The sequence below is a fragment of the Juglans microcarpa x Juglans regia genome, chromosome 4D, assembly GCF_004785595.1.
Source record: "Juglans microcarpa x Juglans regia isolate MS1-56 chromosome 4D, Jm3101_v1.0, whole genome shotgun sequence".
NCBI classification, from domain to species: Eukaryota; Viridiplantae; Streptophyta; class Magnoliopsida; order Fagales; family Juglandaceae; genus Juglans; species Juglans microcarpa x Juglans regia.
Window position 1 is genome coordinate 34,394,672 of NC_054600.1, and position 24,909 is coordinate 34,419,580.

General features: G+C 35.3%; 3 protein-coding genes across 3 annotated transcripts; 2 read left to right on the top strand and 1 right to left on the bottom strand.

The window, feature by feature from the left end:
* The first annotated feature begins 5,006 nt into the window (after positions 1 to 5,006).
* On the top strand, positions 5,007 to 9,686 carry LOC121261541 (UDP-N-acetylglucosamine transporter UGNT1). Its single transcript, XM_041163968.1, has 10 exons — positions 5,007 to 5,225; positions 5,684 to 5,760; positions 6,436 to 6,597; positions 6,704 to 6,837; positions 7,430 to 7,560; positions 7,646 to 7,690; positions 7,789 to 7,886; positions 8,492 to 8,599; positions 9,072 to 9,128; positions 9,246 to 9,686. The coding sequence occupies exons 1-10, from the start codon at positions 5,057 to 5,059 to the stop codon at positions 9,318 to 9,320; spliced, it is 1,056 nt and encodes a 351-aa protein (XP_041019902.1). The 5' UTR covers positions 5,007 to 5,056; the 3' UTR covers positions 9,321 to 9,686.
* Positions 9,687 to 13,287: 3,601 nt separating this feature from the next.
* On the top strand, positions 13,288 to 17,272 carry LOC121259490 (E3 ubiquitin-protein ligase KEG-like). The gene is made up of 5 exons (XM_041161095.1): positions 13,288 to 13,482; positions 13,912 to 14,289; positions 14,416 to 14,507; positions 14,618 to 15,091; positions 16,098 to 17,272. Exons 2-5 carry the CDS (start codon positions 13,921 to 13,923, stop codon positions 17,050 to 17,052), a joined length of 1,890 nt encoding a protein of 629 aa, XP_041017029.1. The 5' UTR covers positions 13,288 to 13,482; positions 13,912 to 13,920; the 3' UTR covers positions 17,053 to 17,272.
* Positions 17,273 to 17,926: 654 nt separating this feature from the next.
* Positions 17,927 to 21,168, bottom strand: LOC121259489 (myosin-11). The gene is made up of 2 exons (XM_041161094.1): positions 20,876 to 21,168; positions 17,927 to 20,420 (listed from the first exon to the last, which is right to left on the bottom strand). Exons 1-2 carry the CDS (start codon positions 20,936 to 20,938, stop codon positions 18,168 to 18,170), a joined length of 2,316 nt encoding a protein of 771 aa, XP_041017028.1. The 5' UTR covers positions 20,939 to 21,168; the 3' UTR covers positions 17,927 to 18,167.
* Positions 21,169 to 24,909: the final 3,741 nt, after the last annotated feature.

The following is a 24,909-nucleotide window of genomic DNA, read 5'->3' on the forward strand; positions in this document are numbered from 1 at the left end:
GGACAAATGACATATACAAATCCCAAATACATAAACTTTATGCAAGTTCTTTATAAAAAAAAAAGGTAGATCCCACCATAGAAAATTGTAAAAAACTCACATTTTCTTGATGAATTCTATAATTTTACAAAAATCTTATATAAAACTTGTACATTTGAGCTTCTACCTAGCATTGTTCTTTATTAAAACTGCTACTTATCTGCTTGACTAGCGATATCGCATCTACCCTAGCCTCACATTTGGATTGGTTGGTATTCATGGTCATGCAGCGCTGCTGCTACGTACATGGACATTATAATCACCTGAGGTACTCCTGAACTACTCGTACGTCTATATAAGTTACATCGATATTTGTAGACAAGATGATAAATATTCCAACTTTTTCTAAAGCTAATTGACAAGGTATGTCATAATTAAATGGATAAACTCTCTGATCTGGGCTCGTGAAAGTCCAACTATTTAGCATTTTTCTAGCTGGCCGACTCTCAATGCCGGGCGTCCTGAGCTTGCTCAATTCAGTCATTAATTCCTTCACGTACAAGCACTCAATAAAAGTTTAAACCAAGTGGGCCAATAAAGAAAGAAAGTTTAACCTAAAGTATTGCTATATATATATATATATATATATATATTCTCCTTTTATATGATCTATTTCTCTATAATACTTTATAGATGCACTTATAATTACCAATATTATCAATATTTATTATATTAAAAAACTAACGGTGATCCAACTGTTAAATCAGTCGAATCTAAAATTGTCAGTTTTCTAGGTTGATATTTTCGATATATAGGATTATGACAACTATGAACCAAAGTGCAAAACACGTTTCGGTTTCACTATTGGGATATATCACATGAGTTCAAACTATAAACATGTCCAGTGTGTCGGCAGAACCCCGTCAACAGAGCATCATGATGAGGCATTTCACGAACCTCCATGCTAAAACATTTCGTTGATCTTCTTTATTATTTAATGTTTTTTTATACTTTAAAATACTAATGTTTTTTAGATCAAAATAATGAAAATTCTTCTTGTCGGAGTTTAATTATACAATTAATCTAAGCCAATAACAGGGGGAGAGAGAGAGATCATGAGGAGGGGAGTGGGGGAATATTATGTCGGAGACAAAGAAGCCAACAACATATTATATTATACGTTTGGTATGTGTTCGTTTGTGGCTCCAAATTGGAAGTGCAGGCGGCCTCTACGCGCTGTTCCAATATAGCAGGAGGCAGCAGCACTTGTTTAGAACAGGGGAAAGGGTACGTGCACCTCGTGAAGTGCACGTGATGGCAGGCTAGGGCTTGACATGCGAGGTGCCCCAGAACCCACACTGGAGGCCAGACTAGTTCCAAGATATGTATGATCAGAAGACACCTAGACCACCTTAAAGATCTGTACATGTATGACATGATCCCAAGGTTCTCACCCTGATCCAGTACTGGTGGAACCCAACTCCAGCATCGAGTTGCAAATGTACAAAACCTGATAACTATTGTCCCCCTTAACTGCCACTCATAAATTCAAACCCATAAAATAGGTTACATGGACAAGACTACCTTGTCATTCATTGAATGTTAATGGACTTTCAGACTCGATCGGTAGGTGGCAGATCGAGGACCACTGAAGATATACGCCTCTCGTAATCAATCTCCCGATTCTGTATACAACATGCATGCTTGATGCAATGGACCTTTTCAACATAAATCGTAATCAGATCACTAGTGATAGAGCATCTTAAGTGGCATGTTTATTGTTTTCTAATTTAGTAATTCAGATTCTATATATATATATATGCAGAAAATATTGAAATATATATATATATATAAGAGGAATCATTGCATGTTACATGTGTTCACTTCTGATAGGATATAGAGTTCAGAGATAAGAAGAACTTATGTAAAGCATGCATTAATGATCTTATCCGATGGAATGGAGCGGCCTCCAAGAGGCCAGAGATATATTATATATATATATATATATACAGTGAAACTGTACAGTTTCATCCCCCCTATTCACGATCGAAAAGAAAGACATGCACTAAGCTAATTAGATCCCACACCGTCTCTCTATTTCTGGACCATTGATGTATCATGTCCCTTAAATTAGTTACCAAGTGGATATATGCGCAAAGGCACCCGTGGCCGTGGGAACGTGGGATCACCCAAACATGGCTTGTTGTCGTTAGGTTTATTTCCATCTTTACCCGTGGGGCAACCTTTGGTTTCTTCAAAGTTTAGCATTGACAATATGTTCATTTCAAGATCTTGAACCCAAGACGTTGTAGCACTTAAGACCAGGAACCCATGCATGTGTACTCGTCTCAGACGTAAAGACCCACCATGTTTAATTGTTTCGATTGATCTGCTTGCATGATAATTCCCCATTTTTCAAAGTCCAAGATTAAACAGTTTCTATTTTTTTCTTTTTTAATGTTAAAAAAAAAATGCATGTAGTCCTTGGTATATATAATGAGATTCTTTTCATCATTAGTTCGTTTAATTCCTCGCAACCAGCCGCAACGAAGGTCATGTCGCTGCATGGGTGTTGGGGCACCAAGCTCTGCTGCTGACAGACATGATTTTCTTTCTTTTGTTTTAAACATCATTTTTCTTGGTGAAAATTAGTACGTCCTCACCCCTCATGAGTCATCTTTCCGCGTTGAAATAGTTCTTTTTTTAATCTATACTTTTACCTTCTCTCATTGTTTCGTACTGCGTTCAACAATCATGATTGATCAGCATTTGAACTGGACCCATCTATCCTTGAGATACCGCAATTTCAATAGTTAGTTTGACCAAAAACTCCGAATATTCTTATGACCACGAAAAAAAAAAAATACATACGTAATGAAATGGCTTAACAAAAAATTTCGTGTTGTTGAATGTTCGAAACCAGTTAGAGACTTTTGTCACTGACAATTAAGATGTCGGTCGTCATGTAGTACTACCGTTAACATCGATCTGAGCTGTATTGCTTGCTAAATGTTTAAATGATGTTTTCTTGCTAGCCGGTGATGAGCTTAAATCGCGGGGCGGCGATAGTCATGAACTTATGACCAATCCTCAAAACGTTTAACCTACTTAGGCGAAAAGTAGGAAAATAATAATAAAATAAAGGAACGAAGGAAGAAGAAAAGTCATGAGTTTCGAAAAGAAATAAAATAGACATGATTTTATTGGAGATCAATACTTCTTTATTTTTTTTTTAGCACTAATTCGTCAATAACCCTAATGGCATGTTGCGTCAACACAACACCATGGAACACGTGAATTCAATCATTTAAACTCAAATGTTCATTAACATCATAATACCATGCATTACAATAGATCATGAATAACGATATAAATATAATTATTTTATTATTCATTTTACAACCAACTAATTTAATAATCACAGCACTCTAATGAAGATTTGAACTGAAATTACTGAAAAAAATAAATAACGTGATTTGGTTAAAGTTATTAACATCAAATTGATAAAATGATTTTAATTTTTAATTCAAATACAAAAGCCGAATCGCTAGTTACAAAACGGAACGGAAACACTATTTAATTATTGAAAAAGCCTTGTAAAAAAGGGTTGACATGACTTGGGCCTTAATTAAAATTATTGACCAGGAATACCTTTAAGATTGACGACTGACTGAGTAAAACAGCTATAGCTCGGTCCACGTAATTTTGTTGGACCCGGCTTCGATTGGTTCGGGCCAAGAGCTGCATCTAAATCCAATTAACGTTGGGAATTGGGCATCCACACCCTTGAGATCGATTTTCAGACACGTTTTCTGGTTTTCTTTGAAAACAGGTTTGCTGGAATTGAAATCTCGGATCATTAAATTATTGTTACGTGTTTTATAGCTGAAGATATAAGATATTTGCTGTAAAAATCCAATAGATTTAGCTCTAAGAAGACCTTTTTCTTTTCTAAATTATTTTATATGTTCACAAAACTATTTATGTTTTGAAAATAAAATCATAAACAAAACATGGAAACAGTACGTAATTTAAAAATGAAATGATATTTATAATTATAGAATATATAAACGTCACATATATTTTTTTAAAAAAATTAATAAATAATCTCGCTCTTTTATAAAATAAAATAGAGTTATTATAGACATAAAAAGATTACACAAAATAATAAAAATAAAAATTTATAAATTTATTTTTGTGTAATTCTACAAAACAAAGTATTTTTCAAAGTAAAATTTATGACGCAATTCAAACTTTAGGTACCGAGATAGGGGTGTAAAAAAAATCGGTGAACTGATAAATTGGACTGGATCGAATCAAACCGGTAGATTTTATCTGATATCGACTTTGGTTAGGTCCGGTACCAGTTTTATTTTTCTTAAAACCGATCAAAATTGGTCTGATTTTAATTTTTCTTTTTCTGAAATCAAACCGGACCGGTTCATATATATATTATAATTTTTTATTTTGTATATAATTCTTATATATAATATATAATTATATATAAAATAGTTTTGTATTGTAGGATAAATTACTAATTAATATAATATTAAAATTTAAAATTTTATATCACTATAGTCTATTATCTTAATAGTTATACTAATATTATATCACTATATATTATAATATACTATAATATATCACTATATTATATATTATAATATATCATTACAGTTTATAATACAATTATAATATATATTACAATATATTATCACTATATTATCACTATAATATTATATATTATAGTACTATAATATACTATTATATATATTATATAAAAATCGAAAAATCAGATCGAACCGGATCGAAATCAGTAAAATTAGAAGTACCGATTTAGGAGGTAATTGATGTGGAATTGATTTTTAAAAATGTAAAACTAGTTCATATCAGTTTGATTCTTAATTTTGTCTAAAACGGGACCAAACAGGACGTATTACGCCCCTATATGAGGCATGCTCCGAGTCATCGACCCGATCCAATTATAAACGAATCGCCAGTTATTGGCTTGGAACGACGGATTCAATTTCCGAGTCGGCTTTGAAATAGGACGTTAGCTAGAGCGGCCGGGAGGAGAGAGATGTCCTTGAAGGCGTCGAGTTCGTCCAAGTATCCGATGCTACCAGTGTCGGATCCTCCACGTGACGAGGAGAGAGACAAACTTCTCAAAGGGAATGAGATGCTCTTCCAAGGTTCTGCCATGACCAAACGAGGAGCCCACGCTGCGATCTCTTACATGTCCTGCGCAGGTATATATCTCCAATACATTAAGAAAGAGCAAGTGACCTTTCTGTTTTATTATTATTGCGATTTTAATCCATCCAATTTATCTCGGAGTCTTAACATTTGGAAGAACTTTAAATGTCAATCTTGTTCTGGTTTCAATTAATTTGTTTATCTCGTCAAAAACTGGATGCCGAAATCCATGAGAAATGAGTTTCCACATGTCATCCACTGTGGTTCAAAATTTGCTATGTTCCATATGCTTATATGCATCTGTTCACGGAAAGTGTACGGAAGGTATATGTTATACTTGAAAGAACTTAGTATGTAAATAAAAGTTTTATGCCATTTGGTGCGATTCTCCGGTACCGGATTTCTCTCTTTCCATGGTATGTTACCATGAATATATCTAGCAGTGGGAAATTATTCAGATACATCGCGTTTTACACTTGTCTTTTTTAATTGTTTTCCATCTGCTCTGCAGTGCTCTTGATATTGTTCAACAAAGCAGCTCTTTCATCCTATAGCTTCCCGTGCGCAAATGTTATCACACTCTTTCAGGTATTTAGTCTCTTGCTATTCTTTGTCTTTCACCATTTATAGAATGCTACAACTGATGTAATGAAATAACGTTTCTGAAGCAGCCAAAGTATCATATTCCGTTTTCCCTTTTTGGTACTTTTTTAATGGATTGCTTATGGACTTAGTACTTAATAAACTATGCATCATTCACTCTGATCATTTAGGCCACTAGTTTTTCTTGGATTTTGCTTAGCTTGCTTATCGTAGCTCAATTAGGCCGCTGCTCAAACTCTTGTGCTAGAGTGCGATGCAGTCCTCAAACCTTTTCATGGTTTGTCATCTTCTCCGACACCTTTGTTAGATCCCCTCCCGGGCTCCAACCCCTAGAGATACTTTATGTAAATCACATTGGGGTTAAGTTTCACCTAATCAATTTATTCCCAGATTCTGCTCTGAAAATGTTGCAAGACTTGGCTTGATGAAGAACTTTGTAACTCTTCTACATTGATATTCTTTTTTACTCCAATTACTTCTGTTTCTATTTTTAATTAATACACTCCCCTCTCTCTCTCTCTCTCTAAAGGAAGTATATGGTTTATGCTGATTTTCTTTCAGATTTTCCAGATAGGCATTGCAGTTTGAACTGAAGAACTGTTTGTTCATGAGCCCTGTTAAAAATTATATACATATTATTGTATCTTGTGTCCACTGCAGATGATATGTTCATGTTGTTTTCTCTATGCAATGAGACGCTTGAAGATAATTTCTTTCGCAGTAGGTGAATCTTTGAACGTGTCTGGTAATGCCACAACATTTGTACCACTAACGACATTAAGGCGTACCCTTCCTCTTGCAGGAGCATATTTGCTTTACATGGTATGCATTTCATAATGCTGAAAACTTCCTTTTGGTGGTTGAGTCTTTAGCACAGTGTTTATTAATAATTGTTAATATCTACTTTTCCACTACCTCTCCTTGAAAGCTAGCCACTATGGAGTCTGTCCGTGGAGTAAATGTTCCCATGTACACCACCCTCAGGCGGACTACTGTGGTATTTACAATGGTTGTGGAGTATATTCTGGCAGGGCAGAAGTACACACCTTCTATTGTTGGAAGGTAAAAGGCTCTTTATTATGGCTATTTGCAACTGTTGTTGGTCTAGCTGCTGTTTTGAGTCCACAAAACAGAAAAATCTTTGAGTTGATGCATCTAGGAACTTTGCTCATAAATATGAACTGCATAACTTACTTGGTTGTCAAGGCCCAAGGGTAGTGTGTAGCCCTGTGCATAATCTGTGAACATATTTAATTAAAGATCAGGTATTACTAACAAGAATTCTAAGATGATTAAAAGAAAAGCCTATGATTAATATGTGCTTTTTAATAGATGAGAAGCCCCGTTCCACAATTATCAATACTGGTTTAGTCTGCCATGCTCTATTTTCTTTGGGTTAATTATCGAACTGGGCTTCTCATCTCTTAAAAAACACCCCCACCCCCTTCTATTGACCTGTGTCCAAATCTTTATTTTCGAATTCAAACTTCTCAGGCATCTTGCTAGACAGATGTTATATTTTATAAGCATTAACTCCGGGTCATTTATAAAGCCTTGTGTTACTAGGACCAGTTGTGAGACATTTTTACTTGACTGCCCAACTTCCGAATTCCTATATTTAACTTGGAAAAAAAAAAATTAAGGATGTTATCAGTGTTGGATTGATTGTTCTTGGTGCATTTATTGCTGGAGCTCGGGACTTCTCCTTTGATGGCTATGGCTATGCTGTTGTTTTCTTATCGAACATCACCACAGCAATATATCTCGCTGCCATAGCCCGCATTGGTAGCACTATAACCCCCTTTTTTTGTATTTTCTCTTCGCTAGCTTTTGCATCTTTTGTGAATATTCACCAGCATTTTCTTCTCAGGGAAATCCAGTGGTCTGAATAGCTTTGGTCTTATGTGGTGCAATGGTAAGCTAACAATTCCTAACCTGAATTTTCCATTTGAATCAAGTAATGCGATTATTTCAATCATTTTATGACACACAATTATATTTCTCCTATAACAGGAGTAATATGTGGACCAGTTCTGCTGTTTTGGACATTTATTCGTGGTGACTTGGAGATTACAATTAATTTCCCTTACCTGCTCTCACCTGGCTTTTTGGTAGTTTTTGCACCTCAGTGAAATCTCATATATATGTCCTTCATGATTAAAGTCATCTCGAATCTCCTTAATATTCTTTGACAATGTCAGGAGGGTCCAATTTTTTTTCCTGTCTATACACCAATATATCTGGCTTTTCATCCTTGAACAGCAAAAATTATATCTGTTTTTTCTTTTTTGGTTCTGGTAGCTTAGTTTTTTAAACTATTCTCTGTGCTAGCTGCATAGAAAGTAAGTGCATTAGCATTTTGTCAGAGCAAAATCTTCATGCAATATGTCATATTTTTGGAATGGTTCATTGATTTATTTCCAGTAGGAAATCATTTCACTGCATATTAAGCTTGAGATGATTGAATCTGCCATGCTCTTTTTTCTTTGGAGCAATTAAAATCTCTCGCTTGTGCATGGGTTTTGTAAACTATCACTTGTATTATTGTGTGGTGTGCTTGGACACCCCACAGGATCTTTTCATTGCCTTAAGCAATTAACGGTTTGAGTTCGTTGAGGCTAAGTCTCAAAGTTTAATGTCCTAGGTGTTTTATGCCATTACTTGTTTGAAGGATTTCTACAACCTTGATACATTATATTTTCAATTTATTTGGCAGGCTGTGTTGCTTTGTTCGTGTATACTGGCTTTCTTCTTGAACTATAGCATATTTCTGAACACGACTCTCAATTCAGCACTGACACAGACGATTTGTGGGAATCTGAAGGTTTGTTTTTACCAGCTTTTCCTTGCACCCAGTTTGCAGCTTGGGACATGATGGTGTTGTATGGTGCATGCAGTGGTGCATTATTTCTGAACTGTTTGAACTGTGCCAGGCCATTTATGGAGGGTCCAACCAATTAAATTTTTAAGAGGAGTGCTACATCCACAAAGAAATTACACAAAAGTAACTCCACAAATTGATGTGGATTCATCTGATCATTTAGATCTACTTTACAATAAAAATAATTTTATAATCTGACGAATCACATTAAGCCACGTCAGTTTGTGGGATTGCTTTTGTGTAATCCCTTTGTGGCTAGAGTATTTCCCAATTTTTAAAATAACATAGTCAAATGCTATTTTACCATTCAATTTCAATTATGCACCGCTTGTACTGCTATGCTGTTATTAAATATTCTTTGGTCACATCATTTCTACCCATTTTCTGAAAATTGATGATTGTTGGGTTCTTACAGGATCTTTTTACCATTGGGTTTGGCTGGATGGTTTTTGGCGGGCTTCCATTTGATGTTGTGAGTGTCATTCTCCTAATCAAACCACTCACGCTGATGGGCACATTTTGTATTTATATTTCTTTCTTCGTTCCCCTTATCGCTCCTCTAATATAAGGTAATGTTTTCTATCTGCAGTTTAATGTTATTGGGCAACTTCTCGGTTTTCTCGGCTCTGGTTTGTATGCCTACTATAAGCTCATGGGGAAGTAACTTATCAAGCTGTTTCATGGCCAATCTTTTCATTAGAGATAATGAGTTGCTGCTCCATTGTTTTCTCCTCTAATTCTTGTTTGATTGGAAGGTGAGATTTACAGGTATGAAGACTGGAGATTTTGGCTGATCCAATTTTTTTTTAAGGGAATCAACGCCCTTCTTATTCTGATTTAGTTTTTCCATAGATGGTTAGGTGTTAGTAGCTAAAACAGAATTTGTGTGTAGTTGCAACCCCATGCTGATATGATGCGTCCAAATGACTACATACCATTTCTTCCTTTATCCCCCCCCTTCTTTATTCAGTTGTTTTACTGCTTCTAACATCAAATAGGCAGAAAATCTGGGAGAAACAGGTGGTTAGAATATCCGAGTCTGACTACAAATTGCAGTAACTTCAGTTTATTAGATCATACATCCAGTCCAGTTCCTTGGTCTTGGTATCACTCCCTTTAAGGTCCAAGGTTCAACACCTTATGAGTACAAATAATCTTTTGAGGCTACACTCCCTTGTGGTGCGGTGCACGGGACTGGGATTTACTCTGCAGGAGTGGATCTTAAGTACCCTGCCTTGGAGAGGTTCCCCGACATAAAAAAAATAAAAATAAAATAAAATAAAAAATAAAAATGCTACAGTATTTTGTCACTATCCCAAGTTGATTCTGTCTAGCCGAGGCGTTAATGTTCTTATAACCTCCTCTAATGGCATGCTGTGGGATGCAACTAGACCAAGGGGGTACTATACAGGGCCTTTTTTTTTTAAGGCTTTGTGTCTTGTCCTTCTAATAATATGTACCAAAAAGCTAAATTAAGATGAAGATGATTTAAGGAAGATATATTCTTTTTAATAAGAAAGCTATTTAAAAAATACACATACATTGTAGGGAATTGGCTCGGGTTTTGTTGTTTTGTTAGAATCGAAACCGTTGGAGGAGTGAATACGTCCTTTTGACCTTTTTATCGGACACATGTTCTCCATCCAATGGATCCAATTCATTGGTTAATGGTTATGATCTCTTACGAACCAATTCCATGCTTGAAATGAAAACTATTGATTGGTCATTTGGAGTCATCAATTTGAGCAAGAACTGAGGGCTTTTTCGTTGAAATCATTAATATGCATGTAAAGGTACGCAAAAATGGACCTGTCGCACCTATTCTATAACAGTTTCACGATTGTTTGGCAGGAAACTTTCTCGTGTAACGTGTTAATAGGGGCTTATACGAGAAAGATTTAAGATAGAGCAACTTTCACGTTATAACTGTGGAACATACGGGGATAATTTGGATTACGCCACAATGACACAGAGAGCCCTGCTTTACAAGTTACCGATTATTGAAGACAACACTGCTCGATTATTCACATACAAACAAATTATTTTCATCCACCAACACCGGTATGCAAGTCCCGGACAAATATTTTTTATCCTTTCTACAAAATCTCATACTTCATAGAGCTAGACGGTAGCCACCTTTACTCTGACCCGTAATTGCATACACATCGGCATACATCACTCTCGAGAAATTGGAACTCGAAAAGAAAATTTTTCCTTTGTGTTTTCATTTATGCTGCGTTTGGTTGCAAGACTTGGTTTAGTTCAGTCTAATTTTAAGTTGAATATAATATCTAAACACTTAATTCTCAAATTACTAAATTCGTTTCAACTTAAAACTTCCTTACACGTAGAACTCATAACCTTTTAATTTAACACGTATTTATACGTGAGATCTACAATTTTTTTCAAATTTTTATAAAAAGTATTAAACTCATCTTAATATTCAAGTACACTTTAAATTTAGTTTAGATGAACTCTATATAACTCTCTTCACTACTCATCTTATTATTATTCATAAAGAATTAAACTCAATCAAATTCAGCTTAACATCTAAACGTAGCATTAATCTATTACTTCAGTTTGTAGCGGTTTAAAATAGATACGAGTGTTTAGAATCATCTTATTTTGTTCTAACATGATTGCCAGCATATTATTGTGTTCTTTTTACCCTATGTATTATAATTTGTGTCATCCTCGCGCAGCTTACAAAATGGTTCACGGCATGTCAATCTGCTCATTAACAAACGGAAAAAATAAAAGAAAAAGGGGGACATTTCAAAAGTCATGCATCGTTAGCCACTTAATATTATAATAATATCATTTGATTTGATATAGGACTTACAGGTAAATATCCACTAAAAGATGCACTATTATTGTCTCTTAGGTATCTTGGATGTCAAGTTACAATTAACTTATCCTACAAGGCCTTTGATGGTACTATAGGCCCATAGGGTGGGGTTGATGCTCAAACCATATTTCTTACGGTAACTAAATGAGTTCTTGTTTTATGCCAATGCAAGTCTTAATATAATTAAAAAATAGAATTTAAAAACATAGATTAGGCTAGACTAACGTCTACTTCTTTTTTTTCTTTTTTCTTTTTATTTTTGGGTGGTTGTTGTCAAGAAGAAGGGTCCCTTTCAGTTTGAGCCTTTTTCTGTTTTTACCTGCTTACAGTTGCCACACCATGAGAAGAAAGGGAGAAAGGAACGAATAATCAAATTCGAAATGGCCTGCTGATTCTTCAAAACGTGCGTTTTAAGAAGGAAAAAAAAAAAATTCACGTTAAGTTTATGGTGTAGAATAAATAGTGGCTAATATAATATACAATATTCCTAAAAAATAAATAAGGAAAAGGATGAGTTACAGGCTAGCGGGTTAGAAAATGACGGTGGCCACTGGCCATAGTTTCTACAGTGCTGATGGTGGCCCCTTCCTACTCCGCTACATTATTGCGTTTTAGTAAATATTACTATTTATAGAAAATTAATTATGCGGAAATCAGAATTTTTTTTTTTTTCATTTTTGAGAGATATTTTCAATCAGATTTGGAAATTTTTCTCTAGATTATGTTATTCTCGAATATTAGGTCTCATTTGGATAGTGAGATGAGATGATTCTAAAAATCAAAATTAAAAATTAAATAAAATATTATTATAATTTTTTTTTATAATTTTAATATTACTATTGTTTTCTCTGGGGTTATGTTCTTCTAACAACATTAGGAGAATGCAATTTGTAGAGGGTTTGACTTCCGGTTATCCTACTACACGTTCCTAAATATTAGATTAGATGCCCGCCCACCAATCTCAACCCAGGATCATTGACTAAAGAGCTCAGCTAAAAAAATAGTTCGTCTTTTAATTAGAATTTTTTATGAACTTGTTAATGGTACAAGTCTTAGGTGGTGTATAATTCTCGGGTACGCATTTTGTAAAAAGATTATGGGATTTTTTTTTTTTTTTTTTTTTTTTATATTGAGAATCTATGCAAGACTTATATATTCTCCCGACCATTCTTACCGACTCATGTTTTTATTTATTTTTATTTTTATTTAATAATTAAGTAAATATTTTTAAATGAGATTGTGATTTTTTTTAAATGTTTAAAAAGATTAAAAAAATACATAAAAAATAAAATAAAATAACCTTATCGCCGTTCTCGGTGCGGCTCTAGGCACTGCCCTACCAACAAATTCAATAGTTGTTATTATTGTCCATCAATTTTTAATGGATGAATTAAAGGAAAATATTATTCTTACTTTTAGTTTTTATTGTTGGGAGTTTTTTATTTTTATTTTTATTTTATTATTATTTTTACTTAATAATTAAGTAACTATTTTTTAATAATATTATGAATTTTTTTATTTTTTAAAATATATTTAAATGTGTTAAAAAAATACATATAAAAAAATACAAAAAAAAAAATTCATTCCAAAATTAATAGCGGAAATCCTAACGAGAGTTTTTAGCGGTGGGAGTAGCACCGCTTTAAATTAAATTAAAAACAATTCAGTACAGGGCTGAATGGTCATTCGACCCAAATGGCCCACTGGATCAAGATTGAACATTCTGGAGGGCCCCACCTGAGGAGACACCGGCCCATAGGCAAAGGGTCTTCAATCTTCAATGCAGTTGGAGTGGATGTACGTGCATCCCCCTCTCTGCGTTTTCCTTCACCAAACTTTCTAAATATCTCTCCCATACCTTCTCCACTTCCTCTTTCGGATTTCAACCCTCGAATTGAAAGTATTTCTGCCTTCTGCAACTCTCCTCTCTATCTCTCCCTGTTTATTTTATTTCTAATTCGTCGACACTTCGCCTTCTGTAAGTTCTTTTTTTTTTTTTTTTTCTTTTTTTACCTTCGAAGGTTTGTTTTGGTTTCTTAGAGAACCGATTTGTTATTGTTCTTGTTGTTGTTTTTTTCTGAACTTGTGCTTGGTTTTGCTTTCATCTCTATGGATAATGATTACGAGGGGATAGATTGGCTTTAAGTTTTTTCGTCAATGAACTCCTCAAAAGCGTATGCTTTTTTTTTTAGAAAGTTAGCTTGAAGATTCTGGACTTTTCCTCCTGTTTCTCAGCATGCAAACAGTGCTGAGCTCAGTTTAGACGAGGGCGTTTAGCTTTCTTAATATGAAAAATCCTTTCCCATCGTATAATTCGTTTTGATATTTGTCTTGTAATTACTGATTGGATTTGCTAGTAAAAACTAAGACTTTGTTAGACAATCAAATTCATCTTGCTTTATATCAGATTAAGGAAATGGCTAAACAAATTGTTCCCACACAACCGGACGCTTCTTTTGACTTCGAGCTTCTTGAAGATGATCCCGACCACCCTAGAACAACCGTGGTGACCTCATCAAGCCGGAAAAGCTCATGGATTGAACCTGCGAAATTGAAACTTCGACACAGAATAGGGAGGGGCCCTTTCGGGGATGTTTGGTTAGCAACTCATCATCAGTCAACCGAAGACTATGACGAGTTTCATGAAGTGGCTGTCAAAGTTTTACATTCAATCAAAGAGGATCACACAAGGGCTGTGCTGGATAAGTTAGAGGATTTGCTTTTCAAATGTCAAGGGATAGGAGGTGTTTGTTGGCTACATGGGGTTTCAGTTATGAGTGGAAAGGTTGAGTTTCGTACTTGTATTTGGATTTGATGCACTATAGGGAGATTATATTGTCTGACTTTTCAAGGTTGGTAAAGAGTGATATTCTTTTCTCGCTTTTTTTTTTTTAAATTTGTTATATTACAGATATGCATCGTTATGAAGTTCTATGAGGGATCAGTTGGTGACAAAATGGCTCGCCTTCAAGGGGAGAAGCTTTCATTGCCTGATGTTTTAAGGTGGGTTGGGTCCGGATTGGACAGGAAATATGCTTTTATTGTATTTCTACTTAATGAGTAAAATAGCGAAGAATTGATGTTCAGTTCTGAGTGTATGCTGCTGGTTACAGGTACGGTATTGATTTGGCTGAGGGAATTCTGGAACTGCACTCAAAAGAGATCTTGGTGCTTAACCTTAAACCTTCTAATGTGCTCCTTAATGAAAATAACCAAGCTTTCCTAGGAGATGTTGGTATTCCGTATCTACTGCTTGGTATTCCATTGCCAAGCTCAGGTATGGCTCGCAGGCTTGGATCACCGAACTATATGGCTCCAGAACAATGGCAACCAGAAGTAAGAGGTCCAATATCCTTGGAGACTGATTCATGGGGATTTGGTTGTTGCATTGTTGAGATGATTACTGGTGTTCGGCCTTGGCGTGAGAGATCGGTGGATGAAATTTATCATTCAGTTGTCAGAAAGCAAGAAACACCATATATTCCTGGTGGCCTTCCTCCTCTACTGGACAATGTTCTTATCGGTTGCTTTGAGTATGACTTGAGGAATCGACCCTTGATGACCCACATACTGCATGTGTTTAGAAGGTAACTCTCCGTTCTAAATCTGTATGTTTCATTCACGTTTACAGACAAATGTCTTCTCATATATTAGGTTGCCTTTGGACTTAGCTGCCAGAAACTGCTGCCATGCTGCGTTTAGTCTTGTTCATTGGTTGGGATGTGTGACTTGCACTAATTCAAGGACAGCTTATACCCAGTCTGTGGCTCTGTGATATTTTTGATTGGCTGTACAAGTTTATGAATAAAGTAGAGGTCATATGTAGATGAAATGATCATTCATATTTTAGACTACATAAGGGTACTGCATTCAAAATTGTAAGCCTCCAGCCTGGACTTTTTAGATCAGTTAATGAATTCAAAATTGTCAAGGACTAAGAATGTATTTTCTTCAGTGAAAATCAGCACTGTTAAGTCAATAATCTTTTAATAGCATATCCTCCCCTATTGGAGGGGATGGTTAGATCATTGGGCTCAATCTCGTATGAGTGCCAAATAGTCTTTGTCATATTGTTGCTTCTATGTGGCTTATATTTGTTTGTCAATTCTTTATATATATATATTGATACAATGGGGGAGGGGGATTCGAACCCATGCTCTCCATCTAGAGAAGTGCATGGGCTGTGTGCCATCAGGCTGTTGGCAATTCTTTATAGATATTTTGAATTCAAAACTTTTTTCTAAGCAGCTGTCCCCAAGAACGGTTCAAGCTCACTGTATCTTGCTGTGTTCAAGTTGGCCTACCAGTGTCTAAGACTAATCAATCTGCCAAATGGAGGATTGAGAAGCAAAGCAAACACTTGAAGAAGAAGAAGGGAAAAAAAAATTATGAAAAGATAAGAATTGCTATGCTCAAAAACTGCACCAGGGAACTATTCTTCTTTTTGTACAGTAATATTTTGGCTTCTCTTTTTTTCCCCTTGAGATATCTTTCAGATGGTAGTAAATCTGAGTGGGACAAATGAAAGATCTGCCGTTTACAACTTGTTTTTTTTTTTTTTTTTTGTGTTATTGATGATCACAAAACTTGCAGCTTGAAGAATGCCATCGACAATGATGGAGGCTGGATGGGTCTTGGGAGCATGCCAATCAAGAAAAAACCAAGTAATACCGGTTACACAGAGTGGTTCCTTGCCAAGGATCATCTGCAAGTGGGCGACATGGTGCGTTCCAGAAATGCACCAAACTCACGTAAACCAGAAAACATGGATGTCCTAGAAGGGACGGTATTGGGTTTGGAACGTGACACAGATAGAGATGGTTTTGTTTTGGTGAGGGTCCACGGCGTCCATGACCCATTAAGAGTTCCCATAACAACACTGGAGAGGGTAACATTTGGCTTGGCAGCTGGTGATTGGGTATGCTTGAAGGAAGAAGACAAGAAGCACTCACCAGTAGGTATCATTCATTCTATAAATCGCGATGGTAGTGTGGCTGTTGGATTTATAGGGATGGAAACTCTTTGGAAGGGAAGCCCTTCCGAATTCCAGATGGCAGAATCCTACCATGTGGGCCAGTTTGTTAGACTGAAAACCAATATTCTGAGCCCTCGATTTGAATGGCCTCGTAAAAGGAGTGGGACTTGGGCAACGGGAAGGATTTGGCGGATCCTAGCAAACGGGTGTCTCATAGTTAAGTTTCCAGGGATTTTGACTTTTGGAGATGAATGGACCACCTTCTTGGCTGATCCAGCTGAAGTAGAAATGGTTACATTTAAAAAGTGTCCAGGGATGGTGAGGAAGTATCAACACCTGGAGGATTTTCACTGGGCAGTGAGACCACTTCTGATTACATTAGGCTTATTTACAGCCATGAAGCTAGGAATCTTTGTTGGAAAGAAAATGGGGAGATCAAAAGTGAAGAAGCACGAGGCCGGTTCAATACAAACCGACAGTCAATACATGGATGGCCAAAATGCTAGCAATTCTTTGTGGATCCCTCCAAAAGTGGCAAATATGCTTTTCAGAGAAGGTGTTAGCCCTGCTTAGCTTATATGCCCAGAGTTAAAGTTGGCTAAAGTTCATGCAGGTTAGCATCGCTAGTCTGTTAGCCAGTCAGGGTATTTGACTGATTTCCAGCTACGGTACAATAGGAACTAATGTTTCTGCCAAATGTTTATTATGTATAGCTTCAGCACAGACATGTCTGGCTGTCCATAATTTGTAAAGATCCACTTATGCTAGTCAACTAATTTGCTGTGATTATTAGATTCACTTATGCTAGTCAACTAATTTGCTGTGATTATTAGTAATGTTGGCTGGTTTAGCACATGAACGTGCTCTGTTTTAGATTCTGGAAAACCAAGTCCTAAAACTCGGATAGGTTATGAATATAATGGCAATTTGCAGGTATTTAGACTCGTTGATTCTTTGTTGGGGTACTTCCAATGACGTTAGACTTGTACGGGTTCTTGGCCGAGCGATGTAGAAGAAAATCCCTCATGAATCACGGTCACCTAGGTATTCCCTCTAGCAATTGTGATGTGGGGTTGTGGCCCTGCACATGATTAGGGGTGATGATGTGGGTCTCAGAAGAAACCCTTTCAGTACATCGATCGTTTCCTACATTACTTAAATTTCCTTATTCAGCATCCGCACTATTTATTTCCGATTCCTGCAACGAATGGAAAATCCCATTCAGATTGTCGGGAAAAATGAGGCATATTGATGTTATAAAACCCCAGGTTTACGTCGATGCTTAGATTTTAGTAGGTTTTCGATGGTTTACTTCGTATAAAATCGAGGCATATTGACGTTATAAAATCTACAGGCATGTTGTGCGAGGTAGAAGCCTGTGCACCATTGGGCCTGCCTCCGAGAGAGAGAGGCTGCTGGAAGATCAAGAGAGAGATTATGCAAATAATGACCGCTTCAATTCCAGATTCATCATCAAATTAACTCAAAAAAAATGAAATTATAATATAAATACTCGCAAGTAAAAACTTTTTTACCACAAAACAAAAAAAAATCTAACTTTTCACATATGAACATATTTCGTCAGCAATGTCACAATAAAGGAGCGGATCCATATGAATTGGTGCTGTTAGACAATGTCAACAATGTGTATGCAAAATCTGCTCGCTAGCTTCATAGTCAGTTTACTATTACGCAATTCCAGCCTCTTGCACAAGCTGCTCTGTCAAAGCTGAAAGCCTTTCAACTTCATTTTTAACCTCAGTCAGACATTCACTGTGCCCAACCACATCTATCCCCGTATCGGAGTCATCTTGTGGAAAGACACTTGCATCACTGTCAGCATCAAGGCGTACGCTAGCATTATTTAAAAGCTGCCGACCCATATCTATAAGTTTGCTGAGAGCACAAGTTGCAGCCTCAACTTCCAATTGAGCTGCCTCAAGTTGAAGCTTCTCAAGTGCCAAGTCCCCAATACTTCCATCACCAATTCTCTCTTGTGCCAAAGCATAAAGCTTCCCCAGATCATTAGCATCTTCATTCAGTTCTTCCTTCAACTTGTGTAGTTCTTTCTCCCTTGCATCTAATCTCCCAATAACAGTTCTGAGTTCCTCGTCTTTGAGTGTTAGGGCCCTCTGTACAGCTAGCACTTCAATTTCTTTCATTCTTAAGCTCTCTCTGGTCAACTTGAGCTCAGTCTCAACTTGTCTTTTCTGCAAACTAAAATCGTCTGTAGGTTTCTCTAATAGCTGCTGGAGGAACTCGTGGCCCATGTCATCAAATGCACTCACTGCAGTATAGTTTTCATCCTTAATGGACATGGCCAATTTATTCGTTAGCTCTACAATCTGTTGCACCGCAGTATTAGCTTCAGAGAACTTCAGCTTGACATCATTTAACTCATCTTGCATCAACTGAACATGTTCATCCTTCTCCTTCAGCATAGTTGTGGCTAAAATAAGCTGGTCCTCTCTGCTGTTCATAAGCTTCTTTAGCTCTCCAATTTCCTGGTTTAATCCCTCCAACTTCTTCCTTGCATTTAAGAGTTCCATGTCCTTCTCCTCCAAGATAAGCTGAAGTGCAGCCTGCTCAGATCTCAAGTGCTGGATTTCAAGCTTAGCCTCCACCGACTCTGACTCTTTCACCTGGAGAATATTATTCATCCTTTCAAATTCTGTGTTTTTTCGGTCTAGCTCTTCCTGGAGCAATGACATGTCCTGGATTGCCTGCTGCAGAGAAGCTCTCTCTTTATTCAACTCCTCCTGCAACTCTTCCATCAGCTCCTTCTCCATGGATAGGTCCCGTTCAAGCTCCTTCTTTCGAGCTTGTGCAACTCTAAGCTTTGCTCTCTCACTCTCTACTTCAATTTGGGCATCTTTCAAACTCAACATATAAGACATAACATTTTTCTTCCGTTCCTCAAGTTCTGTTAGTTGCTTTTCCAACTGGACCTCTTGCTCTTCCATTTTCTGCCGAGAGGATGCCAGAGATTTCTGAGAAGAAACCAACTCGGACCTCACGTCACCAAGAAGTTTTTTTACTCTTCTGAAATCCTCAAGAGTTTCATCTGTTTCCCTTGCATGTTTGGATGCTTTTTCTGCCAATTTATTCAGTTCTTCCTGGGCTAATAACCACTCCATTGTCCTCTTCTCCAAATTGGCCTCTGCAGCTTTTAGCTTCTCATCTTCAAGTTTCTTTAGGGTCGAGGAAACTTCTAGTTCTTCTTCTTTCTCCCTGATAGCTTCCCGGAGTCCCTGAAGCTCATATTCTTGTTTCTGTATGACTTCATTGGCTTCATTTAAGAGCTGGATTTTAGATTTAAGTTCAGAATCAGTCTTCGAAGCTTCTTCAATCTTCTTCACCAATTCAACTCTCAATTTTTCCATTTCCTCTTCTTTTAAAGATAGGGAAGACTGGGCAGTGGCAACCTCCTCGTCTCTCTTCTTGAGTTGAAGCTTTAGATCTTCTATCTGCCTGGCTTGAGAAGCTAAATTACGAGTAGATCTCTTCATCTCCTCTTCTAATTGTTCATGCTTACAGCGAGCAGCAGCAATTTCTTCATCCCGCCGCTCCAACTCCTCCTTTGCACAGTTTAATTGACTGTGCTCGAACAAGACTATGCTTTCAGCATCCTGTAGATCTTCTTCCTTTTGCTTCAAGGCTGACAATACAGCCTGAAGATCAGACTCCAGTACCTCAAGGTTAAGCAGCGGCTGAACATCTTCAGGGGTGTAAGAATCTTGGGTCATCTGTTCTTCCAGTTTCTGCGTCTGCTCAAACAATCTCTTAAGAAGAATCTTTGCAGACTCAGTTGGCCCATTGTCATTAATGCTAATCTTCCTCTTATTTAAGACTGCTCTAACGACCTTCAAGCAATGGCCTCTTCTTTTTGTCGTCCAAAAAGCTAGTTTATCCTGCCTCTTGTTGAGCCTCGAGTAGCATAACTGCAGGAAAAAAAAAATACACCATAGAAATTTGCTTTACCCTTATATCTGGAAAACCCAATAAACCCTCTTTTCTTTTGTCTCAAAGATAAGTAGAAACATATCAACCCCAAATTTCACATTCACTACCACTCAATCAATTTTTAAGTAGGAAGAGCTCATTAGATCCATTGATATTTCAATTTCTGTGAAGAGCACACGAGCATTAAGTTTACTGTTCACTACAATTACAATCTGCCAAAGCTTTGCCCAAACGCTGGCTAATTTTGTAAAAAAATATTTTAATCTTAGGAACCCAGGGAACTCGAAGTATATTTTGTCATTATTTGTTTATATCATCTCTTTTTATTCCTTCTCCCCAGTTATTCATTTCCTTTCTTTAAAATCGGAAACCAAATAACAAAATATCATGAAACCAGGAAATACACACACACACAGAGGGGGGCGGGGGTTACCTTGGAGCAAAGGTGAGAAGAGGTGGCGGGAAGAATGGGGCGTAGAGCGGCAGAGAAGACCATGGCCAACCTCGGGGGTGCACATCCGTGCTCCTTGCTGATATGAGTTAATATTCCTCTGATCCCTCACTTCCTCTTTCCATCCCATTCATCACCAATCTCACCCAAACAGAAATCACAAGTTTTCACAGAGAGACGAAGAGATTGTGATGTGAGTAGTGAAAGGAATAGGGAGGGCTTGCAAGAAGAGGAAGGGATTGGATTGGAGGGAAAAGAGACGGTAAGGCTCACGATAGTACAGGACCACAAGTTTCCTTTCGATAAAGGCTAAGTTGCGCCGGGAAAGACAGGTTAAGTTTCACATGAAAGAAACGAGCCGGAAAAGTTTTGTCGAGGAGTACATAAAGAGAGGAAAAAAAAGTGGATAAACGTGTACTTTATCGGCAAGACTCGTCTATAAAGCTTGCTTGGGTAGAAAGGCAGAGGTTCGTGGATGAACCCGGTACCTGTCACGTGTCATAGTTTCCACCAGGGATTTTTTATTTTTCTTTTCTAAGAGTTATTCCTTTCTTAAAAAAATAAATAAATAAGATTTATTATAGAGAGAGAGAAAAGAAGAGTAATAAATATTATTTATTTTTACAATTTTTTTCAACTTATCATATTTCATCTCATCTAATCATTATAAATTTTTTAAATTCTCATATAAAATAAAATAAAAAATTTATTTTTTTAAAATATTAAAATAAAAATAATATTATAAATATATATTTAATTTTAATCTTAATTCATCTTATTTTATTTTATCTGCAAAAATAAACTAAGTGGAAATAGGTGCTAGGCTGTATTTGGTTGAATTAACAAAACTATTGGGCTTCTATTTCTTTTTCGGCTGTGAGCATTATATTGAATCCATGCCTGTTTCTGCATGAATTTCTTTCCCTCACAAACCCAAGCCCATAAGTATATGATAAAAACTTCTTTCACGTTGGATCGGAGGTTGGTTGGGCTACAAATCCACTGAATGCATATACAGTAATAACTACTTCTTCTTTTTTTGCTGCGGAAGCAAATGCAATAACTACTAACCGTTGACTGGTAATTCTTAAGTTTTCAAGTAACCATTGGCAGTTATACCTTTCCCCCCATAATTTATTTCTCTTTTACAAGGGAAAGAATAATATAAAAGTGTTTGAAAAATGTTCTTTGCTTTTATGAACGGTGTTGAGCATCTGCTCTTTGCATTACTGACACGATAAACTTACAAAGTCCCGATACCTTTTTTTTTTTTTTTTTTTTTTACTTAATATCAAGAAAGTATTTTTTTTTAATAATATTGTGAATTTTTTTTAAAATATTTAAGATGATTAAAAAAATACATAAAAAAAAAAAAAAAAGAAATACAGTTGTAGGGGATTCTCGGTGGCTGTAGTACCACCCACTTACAAATTTGAATATGTTAAATGTTAAGGATGTGACAAACTAATTTGCCAAAAAAAAAAAAAAAAATTGTCTATTGGAAAAGGTGCATAGAGGATATTACAGATGAAAGGTCCTTTCTAAGGCTTCATGCTATGTTGAAGTACCTTTGCATGTATCTCAGTCATGGATTTGATTAGCTGTTACTTGTCATTTTATTGATATGATCTTTAAAGGTGATGTGAGGTTGTCTTTACAAATTCAATTCATTAATAGTAACTTTTTTTAAATATTTAAAAGGAAAAAAAAAACCACTCAGATCCTTTTAAGAGCACATTTAGAAGGAAAACAAACATTTTCCAATCTTTAAAGTGGCAATGTCTGCATCTCAACCATCAATTATCTCTGCTATTCATTCATTCACCTTGAGATGCCATCTCAAGCTGCCGCTATCTGCATCTTTTTTTTTTTTTTTTTTTAAATTATATATATTATATTACTATTTTATTTTCATTTCATTAAGTATGATGTGACATATTTATTATTATTAAATAATTATTTATTACATATTTTTTTATCATTTAATAATAATAAATATATTATATATTATTTAATATGATTAAAATAAATGTGATGTATAATATTATTATTATTTTTTATTTTTTTTAACTAACTTTTGCTACAAAGGAACTGACTCGGATCTGATAAAGATATTGAAAAATCAGCGGAGAAAAGAGAGAGGCGCCAACGAGAATGACTATCTTAATTTTATATATTAAAAATGTTTAAAAAATTAAAAAAGACCTAGTTCTGGCACCTTTTTTTATTATTTATTTTTTCCATAATCGGAGGAGATATTATAATGCAGTGGATAAATAAAGCAAATATATAAACAAAAGTCAGTGTCGCGCTCGCCCAGATCATCGGCTATATAAAAATAGATCGTAGATAGGCCTCATTATTATTTGGTGGTATGAGGTTGACGGCCATTACCTTATTTAAATGGAAATATCATGCGTCGACGTGGCCCCAAATCTTTAAAAGGATCTAATTTCATATCGACCACACAATCCAAAAAGCACCGCTAAAGTGTGGATAGTTAGATACTTATGCTGTGACCGTGCTTATTTTTATCAGAATGCGTCTTTGTTCTGCACCCTTCGATTCTACTAAACTCTTACAAATTTGGCTATTTTGTTACATAGAAAATACGTGGCTACGCTTTTACGTCATGTCTTTAATAATTCTTTACCCTGCATACTATGTGGTATAATTAATTTAAATTTATAAATTAAATTATATCAAGTGAATAGTATGTAGTATAAAGCTATTTAAAAACATAATTTTTTTAATCACTTACTTCCGACACTATAAAATGAACTCTCATTTTAAGAAAATGCTAGTCTTTCTATTTGTTCTTTCCGCTGTAAGTTACTGTTGAGATATTTTTATTTTATTATTATTATTATTATTTTTTATTTAAGTAAGTATTTTTTTAATAATATTATAATATTTTTATTTTTTTAAAAATATTAAAAAAATACATAAAAAAAAAGTCAAAAAAAAAAAAAAAAACAAAAAAACAGAAAACAACTAACGTTGCCAGTAGTGGGAGTAGCAATATTTTGAATATCGTACCGAAAGTCGTACCGGTCAAGACACTGGAACGAAATATTTCGATACCGACACTATTTTGTATATCGTTTTGAGATAATCAATATATAAATAAATTATATATATAAATTATATTCCAAAATAATAGTCTATATATAAATAAATTATATATAAATACATATATATAAATTATAAATAACCTAGTCTGAGTTTAGAGTTAAAAAATAAGCTTGTAGTTTGAAAAAATGAAAAAAAAAATTTGAAGGCCAAAATATAGGTCGATACAGGCTGGTATGACTGGTATTTGAGCCGGTAGGAAACGTATAGAGTACCTGTACTAGCCACTGGATCAATACAGAAAATTTCAACTGTACTAACCGATACAGTACGAAATTTAAAACAGTGATAGCACCGTCCAACATTTTATCTTGCACTTTATCGTACCCAATTTATTGTTTAAATAAAGAGTAATGTTTATCCACTATATTTTTGTCTTATTTTTATTTTATTATGTAAGATGTGATGTATTTATTATCATAAAATGATAAATAATTATTTAATAATAATAAATTTCTCACATCTTAAAAAAAATAAAAAATAAATCCATGTATAGAATTTTAAAAGTGCCTGAAGTTACACTGCATCTATTAATTTTATGATAATAATAGGCTTGCTTTCCTCTTTTCACCTTTTTATTATTCTTATTTGAATTTTTATTTTTTTATGATTTTCTTTTAAGTAATCATTAAAAAAAATTAAAAAAATATACAACTTTATTATTAATCACTTTCTTAATCTTTAAATAAAAAAAAAATTAAACAAATTTTTTAAAAAATAATAATAAATGATATAAAATAATAAACTTATCATTATCACAAAGACAGCAAATAGAATTTAAAAAAGGAGGGTAAATTTTTTTTTACGGAGTTAAAACTGTTGATCTTTGGCACGTAAAACGGAAAAGATAGGCGTGGGCACATAAAATTGATCCGCTTATCTTT

Bases quoted from the DNA above. Each gene is read 5' to 3' on its own strand.
- LOC121261541 (XM_041163968.1), top strand. From the start codon at position 5,057: ATGTCCTTGAAGGCGTCGAGTTCGTCCAAGTATCCGATGCTACCAGTG. The intron at 7,561-7,645 runs GTAGCACTATAA...TTTTCTTCTCAG, and splicing joins CGCTGCCATAGCCCGCATTG to GGAAATCCAGTGGTCTGAAT. The intron at 9,129-9,245 runs GTGAGTGTCATT...TTCTATCTGCAG, and splicing joins GCGGGCTTCCATTTGATGTT to TTTAATGTTATTGGGCAACT.
- LOC121259490 (XM_041161095.1), top strand. From the start codon at position 13,921: ATGGCTAAACAAATTGTTCCCACACAACCGGACGCTTCTTTTGACTTC. The intron at 14,508-14,617 runs GTGGGTTGGGTC...TGCTGGTTACAG, and splicing joins TCATTGCCTGATGTTTTAAG to GTACGGTATTGATTTGGCTG. The intron at 15,092-16,097 runs GTAACTCTCCGT...CAAAACTTGCAG, and splicing joins ATACTGCATGTGTTTAGAAG to CTTGAAGAATGCCATCGACA.
- LOC121259489 (XM_041161094.1), bottom strand. From the start codon at position 20,938: ATGGTCTTCTCTGCCGCTCTACGCCCCATTCTTCCCGCCACCTCTTCT. The intron at 20,421-20,875 runs GTAACCCCCGCC...TTTTTCCTGCAG, and splicing joins CTTCTCACCTTTGCTCCAAG to TTATGCTACTCGAGGCTCAA.